The following is a 16884-nucleotide window of genomic DNA, read 5'->3' on the forward strand; positions in this document are numbered from 1 at the left end:
CTCAGGGAACTGTCAAAGCATCCAAGCCAAGTCTGAAGGGACATGGTCCTGGAGAAAAAAATGAAGTCCTTGGGTTTGCAGCCTATAACACAATTTCAAGCCATCTTCAGAGGAGCTAAACAGGTGGTTTATTAGCATGGTCAGAAGATCCAAGATTAGAGGCCAGAGAGATAGTACAGAAAGTAAGACTTACCTTGCAGATGACATACCTGAGTTTGACCCCGAACACTGCATATGGCTCTCCACACCCCACCAAAGTGACCCCTGAATACAGTGACAGAAGCAAGCCATGAGCATAGTCAGACATTCTGATCATCCCCCAACAAAAGAAAGAAAAGAAAAAAGGAAATGAAATGACTTATGAAACCTACATCTTTATTGAGGAAATTGTTTAATAGAGTTATTGACAAATTCATTCTTCTTACATCTTTTGAGAGCACATTTTTTAGACAATAGTCTCAGGAGAAGGCAAACACGTAAAGTAAATAGTAAAATAGTGAAGTAAAAATTTTAAAAGAAGTGAAAGATAGCTTGTCTTTTGTTGAGATGCAGGTAGAACACATGAATAGCATATTTTTAATCAGATTCTTTTTGTCCATGTTTGTGTGAGAAAGAAAAATCTGGTTTTCCCCACCACAGGAGAAAGGCTCTTTTCCTGTTCACACTTCGACAGCAGATGAATAGCATTCCAGTGATAAGATGAGTCAGGATAGACAGAGAAATACTTTCTGGTTCTTGACCCAAATTTATTTTTATTTTATTTTATTTTATTTTGGTTTTGGGGTCACACTCATAAATGCCAGGTGTTACTCCTGGCTCATGCACTCAGGAATTACTCCTGGTGGTGCTCGGGGGACCATATGGGATGCTGGGAACCGAACCCGGGTCGGACGCGTGCAAGGCAAACACACTACCCACTGTGCTATTGCTCCAGCCCCTTGACCCAAATTTAAATGTGTTTCTGAAAATGATGATTTTTCTCTTTCTCGTAATTCTGGCTTCCTAGTGCAGCTCATGTGCACTGATCCTCAACTTCTCTGCATCCTGAGATGATCTGCTTTCATCGTTCTTGCCTTGGGAGCTGCTGAGCCCCCAGCCCTGACCTGTCAAATAAATGCCAGTGGCCTTTGTGGGAATTGATACTGGGCAAGGGTTTGCTGTGGAGTTGACTGCCCCCCCCCCTTGCGGCAATAAAGGAAGCTTGTTCTACTTCTAAATGATGGTGCTACACATAGCAGTGGGAAAGGACCGTGCATGCCATGAAGGAGAGTGCCAGTGGCAATGAGCATTGGCTGACGTCGGGAGAAGGCGATGACTCTCACGACTCACAAGGACAAACATGACATAAACAGAACTCCATCTGGATGCTCTAACGCAGGGGTGGGCATCCTGACTTGGGGATGTGGCCTAGAAAGTGGTCTCTGTTCAAATGATAAATAACAAAATTCAATAACACAATAAATGCATAGGTTCAGTGGATTTAATAGGAACAGAATCCGAAAAAAGAGAGGGCCAGCTAGAGAATAAGTGAGCTATCCAGGAAGGAAAAAGACCAAATGTTGTCTCCAGGGAACCCAGCAGTCTCACAGTCCAAGAGCATAAACCAGGGAGTTTGAGAGAGGAGTGCATGAAAAGGAAAAGGAGAAAGTCCCTTTATTAGTAAAATAGAAAGAAAAAGCTTCTTTTATTTTTGAGTCTGGAGCCTAAGTCTCAGGAGCCACGATTCTTTTCTGCATCCCATTTCTCCTACATCCTGAATGTTCCCATTCACCACCACACAACCCAATCCTTTATTTAAGGACTACCCCGGCCACCTTCTCTGCAAGCTGCCATGCTGTGGTCAGATTCTTAAGCTTTGTTTTGCTTTATTTGGTAATTTGTTTTTGTTTTAAGTTGTCCATGATTATCTGCCTTATCTCACTCAGCATGACCCCCTCATGTCTGTGTGTGGCACATGCGGCATGTGCTTTTTGTCGTTCGATGTTCTCTCATATGGAAGCATCACATTCTCTTATCCAGCCATTTGCCTAGAGCACAAACTTCCCCAAGTGTTGGCTATTGTGGCAGCTTTTATAGGAACTTGCTGGGTTATCTTTGAATATCTGTTTGAAATTTATTTGCATAAACACCGAGATCAGTTTGAGACTCTGAATGATCAGTTTGAGGCTCTTCGTGTTCCTAGAACGAACGAACAGACACCATTGGGCAACACTAGTACGCGACAGGGACAAATGGAGACGTTACTGGCTCCCGCTTGAGCAAATTGACGATTAACGGGAAGTCAAGTGATCAAGGGATCAAACACCGAGATGTAAAAAAAAACTGGCTCATGTAGTATTTCTAGTCTTAATATTGAGAAATCTTGATGTTCTCTATAGTGGCTGCACTCAAATGCAGTCTTACCAGTAATGGATGAAAGCTTCCTTCTCTCTCCATTGTCACCTGCACTTGTAATTTCTTCTTTTTGAATAACACCATCCTAAATTATATGAACTGACAGATCCTTATGCTAATTTGCTTTCCCCCTGGTGATAAGTGATGAGGTGTATCTTTATGTATTTCAACCATCTCCATATGTATTTTTGAGAGAAATATCTTGGAAAAAATGTCGACTAGATGCTTCATCCAGTTCAGAAGGTTGATTTCTTGTGAATTATGCACTGTATGCACCATATACATATATACATAAATATATATGTTTGGGTGACTTTAATAGCATGGCTCGGGGCCTCTAGGGATGTTCCCAGTGATGCTCAGAAGACCAATTGGGCTTGGAATCAAACCTGGGTCAGTTACATTCAAGGTATATGTCTTAACCCACTGTACTCTCTCTGTCCCTGTTTATATCTTTGGTATATTTATCCTTTGTCAAATAAATGATTTTCAGATATCTTCTTTTAGGGAGACCTCTTCAGATCCCGCAATCATCTCTGAAGACACCCCTGTACAAAAAAAAGATGCTATGCTTCCCTTAGGCCCAAACATCTTTTCTTGTCATATTTTTAGATATCATGACTTGGTACTGTTTTTGCTTTAACATTTGCATTTTAATATCTTCATATATGTCTACAGTGGGCCTATTTTAAACTTGCCTACAGCTTGCTCCAGTCTTGAAACACATGGTCTACATTCTTCTGGTTGCTTATTTGGATCAACGCACTGAAGTCAGAACTAGATAGTATTTGGAAGGGCACAGTCATGAACAGCTTTCCTTATACCTATTAGCATCCATTCACCATAGACAGCTCACAAGCACATATGTCAACCCTACATGCACAAACAAATAGTGGTGATTAACTTAGTGCACCTGCAATAGTGATGGCTTATCTCCCAGAAGGCATAGCCAGGATCTCACAACTCTGTCTCCATCATACATGTGGAGGGGTTTGGAGCACTGCTGATTGGTGGCCACAGGGATGTTTTTCCTCTGTCCAGCCATGGTATACACATCAGAGGTTGAGTGGCAGACCCTATCTGTAGGAACAGTCTGTAGAAAATCAGCCTACTTTCTGGATGAGCTAAGTAACTGATTCTGAGAGTTCACAGCTCATACTTGGTCCCTCGATTCCCACACATTAATCTCGCTGGAAATAGACAATGGCATGGAGCCATCATATCCCATTGAGTTGGGTGTTGGGGTGGGGGAGTGGAGCAGACAATCAGGTAGGCAACAATAATAATCCACGACTATTTTCTCAAGGAACCCAATCCGACTTCCCAAGCACCTTTCTTAAAGCATTCTTCATGTCTTTGTTTCTAAGACTGAAGATGAGGGGGCTGAGGAAAGGAGTGATGACCGTGTAGGGGATCGCAGTGAAGATATCTTCACCCCCAGAGGCTTCTGGCTTTAGGTAGACAATGGATGCGAAGCCAAAGTGAATAAGAACCACTGTGAGGTGGGATGCACAGGTGGAAAATGCCTTCTGTTTGCCCTCAGTGGAGGGGATCCTGAGGACAGTGGAAAGAATGAAAACATAAGTGAGGATGATAAGTAAAAAGGTGCCCAGCAGACCAGACACAGAGATCACAGTCACTACAATTGCAGTGCGGTCACTGTCAACACAGGACAGCTTCACTAGAGCTCGCATATGACAGAAGAAATGCTGGATATGGTTGGGGCCACAGAAGGAGCCCTGGAAGATCAGCGTGGTCTCTACTAGAGAGATCAAGAAGCCACCAACCCAGGCAAAGGCTACCAGTCGCCCACAGACCACGTTGGTCATTAAGAGTGGATATCTGAGGGGATTGCAAATTGCCAAGAAGCGATCATATCCCATCAGAGTGAGGATAATGCAATTGGTACCACCAAGTCCCAAGAAGAAGAGCATCTGTAGGCCACACCCAGCGAATGAAATCCTCCTGCTTCTGGTGAGCAGGTCGGTCAGCATCCTGGGGATGATGGCTGCAGTGTAGCAAGTCTCAGAGAAGGAGAGTGCACTGAGGAAAAGGTACATGGGGATGTGAAGATATCTGTCGGCCCATGTGAGACCCATGATGGCCAGGTTACCTGTAAGGGTGAGCAGGTAGAGGCCAAAGAAGATCACAAAGAAGAAGGTCTGCACTTGGGGGTAAAGGGAAAATCCCACCAGGATGAATTCCATCAGGACAGTCTGGTTGGTCTTCATTGTGGCACTGTCTGAAATGAAAAGCAGGACAGATGCTTAGGGTTATTTTTCACAACTGATTTTCATTTTGTTTGCAAAACACTATGTCAATAAAGTCTTTTTCTAATTTCAATACATTCATTTCTCCGCTGTTTGGCAAATAAGTACTGGTTACTCACCATATGACAAGAAGGCTCTACTTTGTGTATGCTTTTGTCAGTGGAAATATATGTAGGGAAACGTACTCTAGTGGATGTCAAGATGAATATTTAGTGCATAAATGTGAGCCAGACTTTGTCTCTGTTTCTGGACTCTGTTTCTGAACAAGCAGCCGACATCAGAGTCAGGGACACAGGCAGCAGCATCCATGTGATACGTGGTCTGTGAACAGCCACAGGAGGAACCTGGTGAGCAACTGAGAATTGGGGATCATATCTGGAGGATAGCTGATAATCGATAAAGAAATTCAAGGTTTCTTTAATCAGAAAGATGATTTAGTTTCCAAAATATTAAAGAAAATAAAATCTTTCTTCGCCTACTTGGAGGAGAAGAAAGAGGGAGATGGAGTAGCCCAAGACCCTCAGTGCCAAAAGCCAATCAGAGTATGTGCTTGTGTTTAAGCATATTTTTCATGCAGGATGGTTCTAGTGTCCACAATACTTCTTTCTCCAGTGTCAATGTCATCTTTTGAGACAGTGTTGTCACTCTGTGGATTCTATGCTGAACCCTGTTTCCTCTTATCCTCCAGCAACTAGTTGCAGCTTCTTCTTATATTTAACACAATGAGAACTTTGTATCAATTCAGGTTAATATTCTCCCTGTCCTACAGATTAACTTATTTAAGAATTTAATAACTAACATTTATAGATTCCACAATTTCCCAGAATCCTTCTAATGCTTATTAATTTTATTCTTCATGCATAAATATTAAGAACATACTGAGTGAGAAATATATAACATCTGTGCTTATTTCAGAAATAAGACCAGTTTGTCTGTAAATTGGCATATATGTCGCTGCAGGAAAACAGTTTAACTTTATTTGTATATTTGCTCATTTATCAGGGCTTGGGCTGGAGCGATAGCACAGCGGGTAGGGCGTTCGCCTTAAAAGCGGCCAACATGGCTGACCCGAGTTCGATTCCTCCACCTCTCTCGGAGAGCCCGGCAAGCTACCGAGAGTATTCGATATGCCAAACACAGTAACAACAAGGTCTCCAATGGAGACGTTACTGGGCCCGCTCAAGCAAATCGACGATCAACGGGAGGGCCTTTACCTTTACCTTTACCTATCAGGGTTTACTCCTTGAGTAAAGTATATAAATAGTATATTTTTTGAAGATGATAAAAAGCATTGTAAGAAAACAATTTCAAATAACTCTATCCAGCATAGAATGGTTAAACGTTTAAAAACTCTGAATCTGCTTTGTACTGTTCTTGAGCAGTGGGTTGTAAGTGGATAATATACTTTCCAACATGATAAGTGGATGTTCAGGCAAAGACTGAGCACTCTTACAGAAAAGTCTAGCCAGTCACTTCAGAGTCAAGAGAGAGTATAAAATGTTCTAAACCAGTATTACTCAACCAGCAGCAATATAATTCCTGTGTGTCCTCAATATGTTCCAAGGTGAAAATCGTGTAAACTGGGACCATGGCCTGAGAGCAGGAGTACACAGAGAAAAGTGAGAAGTGAAGAGTCAAGAAGTGACATAAAAAAAGTCAGAAAAAAGGGTAAGAAATGCTGGCCTAACCCAAAAATGGTTCAAAAAATTATCTGTAGTTCAATTCCAATTACCTCACAGTTCTCTTTGAAACTGTGGCCTCCTTGAGTGTACACGACCCTTCTGAGTTAGTGCTGCAAGAATCACATGATTCTATCTTGATTCCCTCTTGGTTTTCCTCTTCTCTCACTGTGTCTGTCATCTACCAGTGGGTCACAATTTCTCACGGAGAGCATGAGGATGTTCTCTGTCCTCCTGTCTGAAGGCAGACCACAGTGGCAGTGTCCAGGGATGTCTCCCCATAGGCTTCTAGGAAAAAAATCTCCTGAGGTCCTCATGAAACCCTCTGGACCAAGCTACACTTGCAGGTGTTCTTTACTTTCCCCTGCAAACAGCTTCCTGAAGTCTCTGAAAGTGCTTTTAATTATTGTAACCTTGAAGAAAGGCAATGGTAAGGCTTGTCCAGAGAGAGAGTAATGCAGGTAGGTTACTCACCTTGCACAATGATGACCTGGGTTCTATCCCCTGCACCATCAATGATTCCCTGTACACTACCAAGAACAGTCAGGAAAAGTCCTGAATAGAGCAGGGGGTGGCCCCCAAATTTAAAAACAGTGATTTTAGAACTAAAAACTAACTAAGAACCCCAGAAGTGTCAAAAAAGGAATATTATGAGGTCCAGAGCCTCCTGCCCCCGCGCTTGGCTGTCCTCGCGGGGTCCCTTGGAGGGGGGCGGATTGAGTTTCCCTCCCCGCCCCAAGAAGAGCTCCGGCAGCCAAAGACCTCCAGAACCAGCTGCCACCATGCTGAGACCACTCTCCACACGCATGAAGGTACCGGCAGAGGAACAAAGGCATGCGGGTCCCGGGGCTGAGATCTCCAAGCCTGCTCGGATCAGGGCTGAGCATCCTCCACCCAGATCCTCCATCTTCCAGTAGGCAGGGGTCACACCCACCAACTGGCCCCCTGGTGCCGTGTAATCCCATCAACAGCAAAGACCCAGAGACTATAAAACCCAGTTCCCAGAAGCGCGCTGCTGCATTTGCGGCCATGTGACATCTTATTAGCTCATTCTTACTTTGGACAACCTGTAAGAGTCTGGCAAACTCCCCATGGCGTACCCAATATGCCAAAAACCAGTAACAATGATGGGTCTCATTCTCCTAACCCTGAAAGAGCCTTGAATATGGCACTTTTTAAAACCTCAGGGCTAGGACGAAGGAGACGTTACTGGTGCCTGCTCGAGGAAATCGATGAACAACAGGATGATCGTGATCGTGATATGAGGTCCAGAGGGCTAGCGAAAAGTGTTACAGCACTTTCCTCACATACAGCAGATACATTTCAAACTCTTGCCCCACATTGATCCCCAGTATCACTAGGTGCAGCCTTGCACATTGTAGGGTGTACCCCTACCCCCAGCACCACCAGTATGGTTTGGTTATCCCCTCTACTGGCTGAGCTATACCACACACTCAGGCTCACCCTTGGGCTTTCACACTGAACCACCAGCGTGTTGACAAGGAATGACAGGGATGGGTCCCTGGACTTCCTCTTTACCACTTGGGAGACCCATTCCCACAAAAATATACATATATATATAAATTTTTTAAAAGATCTCAGCAGAGCGCACCTCCAGCCCTGCTTGCTTCCTCCACCTGGTTTGCAGAACTCTCCACCATTCTCTACACACCCCTAACCTGGAAACCAAACAGCAGCACCTCCCAGCATCCTTCAGGACTTACATTGTGGCAGGGGTGTGACCTCCGTGGCATGGGGCGTGGCCTCCGAGGCAGGGGGCATGGCCTTTCGGGACAGTGGTTGCTCTGGCAGCTATAATTTTTCTTGCCTTTCCCAGCACTCTGGACTTACATCTCAATCTCCATTACCTAATTCTGTGGAGAACATTCTGGCTATCTCAAACACATTAGGCCAATTGTCCACTAGCTTATTCTAATCTCACCAAAACACCTGTGAAGACAAGAAACTGCACAAGCCTAATACAAAAGAACACATCCTCTAAAGCTTCACTAGAGGAACACAAAAGAGAAAGGTAGAGAAAGGTATTCTAGAAGGAGTAAAAGGTGACCACCATCAACCGAGCTCATCCAGGATCCTTTCTCGCAATCAGAGGGAAATATTGATAGTTCATTGGAAGGTCCAACCTCCATATTACCACAACAGCATGAAGAAACAGCGAAAATCCCCACCACAAGGAGAGGATGAAGAAAAGATTTCAGAAGCCTCAACAGGGGTTACCCACAAATACAATCTCTCCGATAAAGAATTCAGAGATGAAATGTTGAAGATGTTCAATGAACTCAAAGAAACAGTGGAACAGGCATCCAGTAAATTAAAGGAGGACATAAAAGAAACAGTGGAATGGACAGGCAAGAAAATACAAGAAGAAATGAGAGCAGAAATAAGAAAGCTACAAACAGAAGTGTCACTAATAAAGGATTCAGTAGATGAAATAAAAAAAACTCAGTGGGTGTCCTAAACAGCAGAATGACAACAGCCAAAGACAGAATCAGTAAGCTTGAAAATGAGCTTCAAATTTTACAGGCAAAAACAAACAATGAGAAAAGACCTTAAAATAGCTCTAGGGCTAATCAGAGACCTAAGGGATGAATCCAAGACGAACAACATAAGAATCATCGGAGTACAACAAGGACAGGGAGGCAACCCCAATGAAAAAACTACAGTTAAAGATATCATTGCTGAGAAGTTCCCAGAGCTGAAGATTGCAGGCATCCAGATTCAAGGAGCCCGAAGGGTAGTAGTCAAAAGATACCCTAATAAAAAGACTTCAAGACATATTATAATCAGAATGATGGATGCCGTGGATAGAGACACAATACTGAAAGAAGCAAGGTCAAAGAAGGAAATCACATACAAGGAACACTCCTTAGATTAACAGAACACTTATCATAAAAAACCTTCTAAGCCCTAAGATAATGGTGGGATATAGTGAAAAAACTCAATGACCTGAACGCCTCACCAAGAATACTTTATCCGGCTAAACTCTCACTCAAACTCAAAGGAACGATACACTATTTTATGGATGAACAACAGCTTAGGAACTTCATAGAATTAAAACCAACCTTAAAAGAAGGACTAAAGGTGCAACTGTAAGACAAGAAAAACCCCTATAAGCACCACAAATCTCTACAGAAAGATGGCACAGTACCCCATGACAATAATGTCTCTCAATGTCCATGGTTTAAATGCACCAATTAAGAGACATAGTGTGGCAAAATGGATTAAGTAACTGAACCCAAATTTCTACTGCCTAGAAGAAACACATGTGAACTGTCAGAGCAAAGACAGACTCAAAGTTAAAGGATGGAAAACAATCCTGAAAGCATACAACTTTCAAAAAAGCCAGAGTGGCCATACTAATATCCTACAACATAGATTTCAGGTGGAAAAATATTAGAAGGGATAATGAAGGCCATTTTTGAATAATCAAGGGATATGTAGAGCAGGAAGAAATCAAACTCCTAAACATATACACACCCAATGAGGGACCAGCTAAATACTTAAAACAACTGCTAATAGATTTTAAGGAGGACATTTGGAGCAACATATTAGTAGTTGGAAACTTCAGCACCACCTTATGACCTCTGGATATATCAACAAGATTAAAACTCAGCAAGAAAACACTGGCTTTGAAGGAAGAAATAGAAGAGAGAGGGATAATAGATCTATACAGGGCTTTACATCCCCCCACCCAAACAAGAATACCCATTCTTTTGCAGTGCACGCAAAATATTTCCAAAATAGACCACGTTCTGGGTCACAAAACATACCTCAATAGAATCAGGAAGAGAGAAATTGTATGAACTATCTTTTCAGACCACAATGCACTGAAGATAGATGTTAATCACACAGAGAAAAAAAAGAATCAAATCAAATGCCTGGAAATTAAACAACTCAATGTTGAACAATGAGTGGGTTATGGAGGAAATCAAGGAATAAATCAAAAGATACCTGGAAATAAATGAGAATGAAGACACGAGTTACCAGAAACCTTGGGATGCATCTAAAGCTGTATTAAGGGGAAAATTTATAGGTCTGAAAGAATTTCTCAGGAAGGAAGAAAGGGACCACATAAATAACTTGACTTCACAGCTCAGTATCTTAAAAAGGATCAACAAAAGGACCCCAAACGAGGCCGAAGGAAAGAAATAATAAAACTTAGAGCAGAAATTAATAACATGGAAACTAAAAAACAATCTGAAAGATCAATGAAACCAAGAGCTGCTTCTTTGAGAAAATAAACAAGATTGACAAACCATTAGCAAGACTCACAAAAAAAGAGAGAGCAAGAACCCTAATAAATCAAATCAGAAAATGATAATCGTACATCACAACAGAAACCAAAGAAATTCAAAAGATCATCAGAGACTACTTTGATAGTCTGTATGCCACAAAATAATAGAACCTAGAATAAATGGAAAAATTCCTGGATTCCTATAATCTCCCAAGGTTTCTTCCTATAATCTTCCAAGATTTGGAATACCTGAATATATCTATTACTGTCAAGGAAACTGAAATTTAATCAAAAGTCTTCACAAAAAAACAAAAGCCCAGGTCCACATGTATTCACTAGCGAATTCTTCAAAAAATTTAGGACAACCCATTGCCACTTCTTCTCAAGATTTTTCAGGAAATTCAAGAAACAGGAACTCTCCCAAACAGTTTCTATGAGGCATATATCTCCCTAAGACCAAAAAAAAAAAAAAAAAAAAAAAAAAAAAAAAAAAAAACAGAGACACAACAAAAAAAAAAAAAAGAAAATTACAGGTTGATATATCTGATAAAAATGGATGCGAAGATCCTCAACTAGCGAATTGAATCCATCTCATCAAAAAGATCACACACCATGACCAAGTGGAGTGGGATTCATCGTGGAGATGCAAGGATGGCTTAACATCCTGAAACCAATCAACAAAATCCATCATGTCAACAAAAAAAGATTAAAAACCATATGATCAGGGGGTATGGTGCCACCAGCAGGTCAACATGTACCTGTGAGGTGAGTGCATCAGCAGTCTGATGGCGCCTTCAGACTTCCAGATACCCCAAAATTGCTGCTGTGCCTTTGGCCAGACCCCAAAAACTTGGAGCAAAGTTTACCAAGAAAGTAAACTGCCAAAAGTTAGGTATGTGAGAAATACACCCACAAACCACCTTCGGATCAGCTATATAATCAGAGGCGTGGCCTCTCTAGTTCCTGATTGAACTGCTTAATGGCCATGATCCCAGAGACACAGAAAGAAATCTCGAAACCCAGCGGCTTTTGGCAGAAATGCATCCAGTCCCTGCAGTAGGTTACCGGTGCTGGGCCAACCCAGGTGGGAATAGGATTTGTGCCTTGGCCTGTTCCCCCTGGCAGCCCGGTGGCCACTATCCTCCAGAGGCTACTGTACAGTCAGGTTTGGGCCCACAGTGATGAGACGCAGGGCCTTACGGGATGGGGGTGGAGCCGGTCCTTTCCTCCCCACCCCAACGAGACCTCAAGTCATCGCCCACGAATGGCCTCTCTGGTTCCTGATAAAGCTGCTTAATGGCCATGATCTCCAAGACTCAGAAACAAATCTCAAAACACAGTGGCTTTTGGCAGAAATGCATCCAGATCCCACAGTAGGTTACTGTCGCCGGGTCACCCCAGGGGGAAAAGGGTGCTGTCCCTCTGCCTGCTCCCCCTTGGTGGCTCGGTGGCCGCCATCTTCCAGAGGCCATTGGACAGTCAGGCTTGGGTCCTCAGTGACAAAACTTGTTGGGCCTCACGGGATGGGGGTGGAGCCAGTCCTGTCCTCCCACCCCAACGAGACCCCAAGTCATCGCCCACAAATGGCCTCTCTGGTTCCTGATCAAGCTGCTTAATGGCCATGATCCCTGAGACTCAGAAATAAGTCTCGAAACCCAGTGGCTTTTGGCAGAAATGCTTCCGGACCGCACAGTAGGTTACTGTCACCAGGCCACCCCAGGGGGGAAAGGGTGTTGCCCCTCCGCCTGCTTCCCCCTGGCGGCTCGGTGGCTGTCATCCTCCAGAGGCCATTGAACAGTCAGGTTTGGGCCTGCAGTGACAAGACATTTTGGGCCTCACAGGATGGGGGTGGAGTCGGTCCTTGTTCTCCCCACACCAACGAGACCCCAAGTCACCACCCACGAACGGCCTCTCTGGCTCCTATCAAGCTGCTTAACGGCCATGATCTCAGATACTCACTCAGAAACAAACCTTAAAACACAGTGGCTTTTGGTAGAAATGTGCCCAGACCCCGCAGTAGGTTACCGTCTCCTTTCCCCAGGAGGGAAAGGGTGCTGTCCCTCCGCCTGCTCCCCCTTGATGGCTCAGTGGCCGCCATCCTCCAGAGGCCATTGGACAATCAGGCTTGAGTCCTCAGTGACAAAACTTGTTGGGCCTCAAGGGATGGGGGTGGAGCCGGTCCTGTCCTCCCCATCCCAATGAGACCCCAAGTCATCGCCCATGAACAGCCTTTCTGGCTCCTGATCAAGCTGCTTAATGGCCATGATCCCAGAGACTCAGGAACAAATCTTGGAGCCCAGCAGGTTTTGGCAGAAATCCCTCCAGATTTAAGTGTTAAAATTTTGGAATTTTGGGCTGGAGCGATAGCACAGCGGGTAGGGTGTTTGCCTTGCACGCAGCCAACATGGCCAACACAGGTTCGATTCCCAGCACCCCATATGGTCCCCTGAGCACCGCCAGGAGGAATTCCTGAGTGCATGAGCCAGGAGTAACCCCTGAGCATCGCCGGGTGTGACCCAAAAAGCAAAAAAAAAAAAATTTGAAATTTCAACATTGCGCAGCCACTACTGCAGGCATGCGACATCATATGTTATTTTTAACCAGCAATAGAAAACTGTTGCCTTTTCAGCAGATCTGAGTGTTGGGGTAAAATCTCAAATAATAATGGTGGGTCTGGTGTCAAAATATTGAATGTGATCAAAGTAGAGAGAGAGTAATGTGGAAATCATCTGCCCCACAGGTAGGGGTAGGATGTGAGATGGGGGTATACTGGGGTTGATGAGGGTGGAGAATGGGCACTGGTGAAGGTATGAGTGTTTCATTGTATGACCAAGACTTAGACCCAAAAGCTTTGTAACTGCTCTCACTGTGATCCAATAAATAAAATTATAAAAAATGAAAAGAAAACGTAAGGTGGAGTTCCTGCACAATTCAATCAGTTAATCAGTGGCTGAATAAATAGCAGTACTCCTACATAAAAAAAAACATATGATCATATCAATAGTTGCAGAGAAGGCATTTGACATGATCCATCACTCATTCATGATGAAAACTCTCAGCAAAATGGGTATTGAAGGAAATTTTCTTAATATAATCAAAGCCATCTACCACAAGCCCATTGTAAGCATGTTCCTCAATGAGGAAAAACTAAGAGCCTTCCCCGTAAGATCAGGGATGAGACAAGGATGCACACTCTCACAAATTCTGTTCAATATAGAACTGGAAGTACTTGCAAGAGCGGTTAGGCAAGAAAAAGATATCAAGGGTATCCAGATAGGAAGGAAGAGATCAAGCTCTCATTATTTGAAGATATGATACTATATTTAGATAACCCTAAAGACTCTACCAAAAAGCTCCTAGAAACAATAGACTTGCATAGTAAAGTCTTAGGCTATAAAATAAATACCCAAAAGTCCATGGCCCTCCTATATATAAATAATGAGAGAATAGAAAGTGTCATGAAAAAAGCAATTCCATTAACAATCAAGCCTCATAAAACCAAGTACCTCCGAATCAGCTTAACTAAGGAAGTAAAGGATATGTACAAAGAAAACTATGAAACGCTTCTTCATGAAATAAAGAAGACACGAGGAAATAGAAAGGAAGAATTAACATTGTCAAAATGGCAATACTCCCCAAAGCATTTTACAGGTTCATATGGTCCCTATAAGGATACCTATGAAATTCTTCAAAGAAATGGATCAAACACTCCTGAAATTCATATGGAAGAATAAGCCCTCACAAAGAGCAAAAACAATTTTTGGGAAATAGAAGAGGGGAGGAGGGGCTGGAGCAATAGCACAGTGGGTAGGGTATTTGTCTTGCACGCAGCCCATCCCAGTTTGATTCCCAGCATCCCATATGGTCCCCAGAGCACCGCCAAGAGTGATTCCTGAGTGCAGAGTAACGAGTAACCTCTGAGCATCGTCAGGTGAGACCCAAAAAAAGCAAAAAAAAAAAAGAGGGGAGGCATCACCTTCCCCAAACCCAAATTCCATTACAAAGTGGTAATAATCGAAACAGCATGGTATTGGAACAAAGGCAGAGCCACAGACCAATGGAACAGGGTTGAATATCATTACACACACCCTCAAATATTTGACCATCTAATCTTTGGTAAGAAAGAAAGAAATGTGAAATGGAGCAAGGAAAGCCTCTTTAACAAATAATGCTGGTAAAACAGGATAGCTACATGCAAAAAAAAAATGGACTCTGACCTCTACCTAACACCATGCACAAAAGTCAGATCAAAATGGTTGAAAACCTCAACATAAAACCAGAATTCATAAGGTATATTGAAGACAAGGTCAGCAAAATCCTCCATGACATTGAAGCTAACAGTATCTTCAAAGATGACACTCCACTGACCAAGCAAGTGGAAACAGACATAAACAAATGGGACTATGTTAAACTAAGAAGCCTCTGTACCTCAAAAGAAACAGTGACCAGAATACAAAGACAGTCTACAGAATGGAAAAGGATATTCGCTCAATACCCATCAGACAAGGGGTTGATATCAAGGATATACAAGGCACTGGCTGAACTCTACAAGAATAAAATATCTAATCCCATCAGAAAATGGAATGATGAAATGAACAGAAACTTTCTCAAAGAAGAAATCCGAATGGAAAAAAGGCACATGAGAAAATGCTCTTCATCACTAATCATCAGGAAGCTGCAGATCAAAACAACAATGAGAGATCATCTCACATCCCAGAGACTGGCATACAACCAAAAGAACAAAAGCAACCAGTGTTGGTATGGATATGTGGAGAAAGGGACTCTCCTTCACTACTGGTGGGAATGCTGACTGGTTCAGCCCTTTTGGAAAACAGTATGGACGTTTCTCGAAAAACTGGAAATTGAGCACCCATCTGATCCAGCAATACCACTTCTGGGAATATATCCTGGATAAGCAAAAAATATAGTAGAAATGACATTTGCATTTGTATGTTCATTTCTGCAGTGTTTACAATACAAAGAATCTGAGGGGAAAAAAAACAAGTGCCCAAGAACAGATGACTGGTTAAAGAAACTTTGCTACATCTACACAGTGGAATACTATGCGGTTGTTAGAAAAGATGAAGTCATAAAATTTGCATATAGGTGTATCAACATGGAGAGTATCATGCTAAGTGAAATGAGTCAGAAAGAGAGGGACAGACATAGAAGTATTGCAATCATATGTGGAATATAAAACAACAGAATGGGAGACTAATACCCAAGGATAGTAGAGATAGGACCAGAAGGATTGCTCCACAGCTTGAAAGCTGGCCTCACATGCTGAGGTAAAAGGCAGCTAAGATAGAGAAGGGACCATCAAGTAAAGGATGCTTGGAGGTCCTGCTCAGGAAGGGAGATGTGTGTTGAAATAGACTACAGACCGAGCATGGTGTCCACTTAATACCTGTTTTGGAAACCACAACACTCCTAAGGAGATAGTAAAATTGAATACTCCTCCCACAGAGGCGGGGGGCGGGGGGCTGGGTTGGGGTTAGTAGGAGGGATACTGGGAACATTGGTGGTGGAGGGATGGGTAATTCGATTATTGTATGACTGAAATGTAAGCATGAAAGTTTGTAAGTCTGTAACTGTATTTCACAGTGATTCACTAAAAAATATTTAAAATTAATTAAAAAGAAAAGAAAAAAATTTTTTAAAAGATCTCAATAAAACAAGTTGTTATCTTAGTGCCTGGTGTCTTTGGTACAAATATTTTTTTCTAACTTACTAAACAGGAAAACATCCAGTTTTTATAAGACATGCCTTCTCTCCTCCAAAATAGCCCAGACAGAAGGGAGCACTAAATAAAGGATGTTGGGAAGATCCTCCCAGGATGGGAGAGGCATGCTGAAAGTAGACTATAGACCAAACATGATTGCCACTCAATGCCTCTTTTGCAAACCACAACACCCAATAAGAGAGCGAGAACAAAAGGGAATGCCCTGCCACAGAGGCAGGTGGGATGGGGTGTGGGAGGATGGGAGGGATACTGGGATCCGTGGTGGTGGGAAATGGGCACTGGTGAAGGGATGGGTATTTGATCATTGTATAATTGAAACCCAAGCACAAAAATTTGTAAGTCTACAACTGTACCTCATGGTGTCTCACTAATAAAAATTTTAAAAAATAATAAAAAAAATGGCCCAGACAGGCGCTTTCAAAAGATTCTGAAGCATTTAGGAAGTGTAGAGATGTAGCAGCACAATCTATGTCAGACCCTTCTTTACCCAAACCTCACTTCATGGTACATTAAATACTCACTTGTGAATCAGCTAGAGAGTGG

The 16884-nt window shown here is 42.8% G+C and overlaps 1 protein-coding gene across 1 annotated transcript; it reads right to left on the minus strand.

The window, feature by feature from the left end:
* Window positions 1–3695: 3695 nt before the first annotated feature.
* Window positions 3696–4625, minus strand: LOC130042754 (olfactory receptor 10X1). The gene has a single exon (XM_056134947.1). The coding sequence runs from the start codon at window positions 4623–4625 to the stop codon at window positions 3696–3698; it is 930 nt and encodes a 309-aa protein (XP_055990922.1).
* Between the last annotated feature and the right edge of the window lie 12259 nt (window positions 4626–16884).

The sequence above is a fragment of the Sorex fumeus genome, unplaced genomic scaffold (genome assembly GCF_029834395.1).
Source record: "Sorex fumeus unplaced genomic scaffold, SorFum_2.1 ptg000109l, whole genome shotgun sequence".
Lineage (NCBI taxonomy): Eukaryota > Metazoa > Chordata > Mammalia > Eulipotyphla > Soricidae > Sorex > Sorex fumeus.

Bases quoted from the DNA above. Each gene is read 5' to 3' on its own strand.
- LOC130042754 (XM_056134947.1), bottom strand. From the start codon at position 4,625: ATGAAGACCAACCAGACTGTCCTGATGGAATTCATCCTGGTGGGATTT.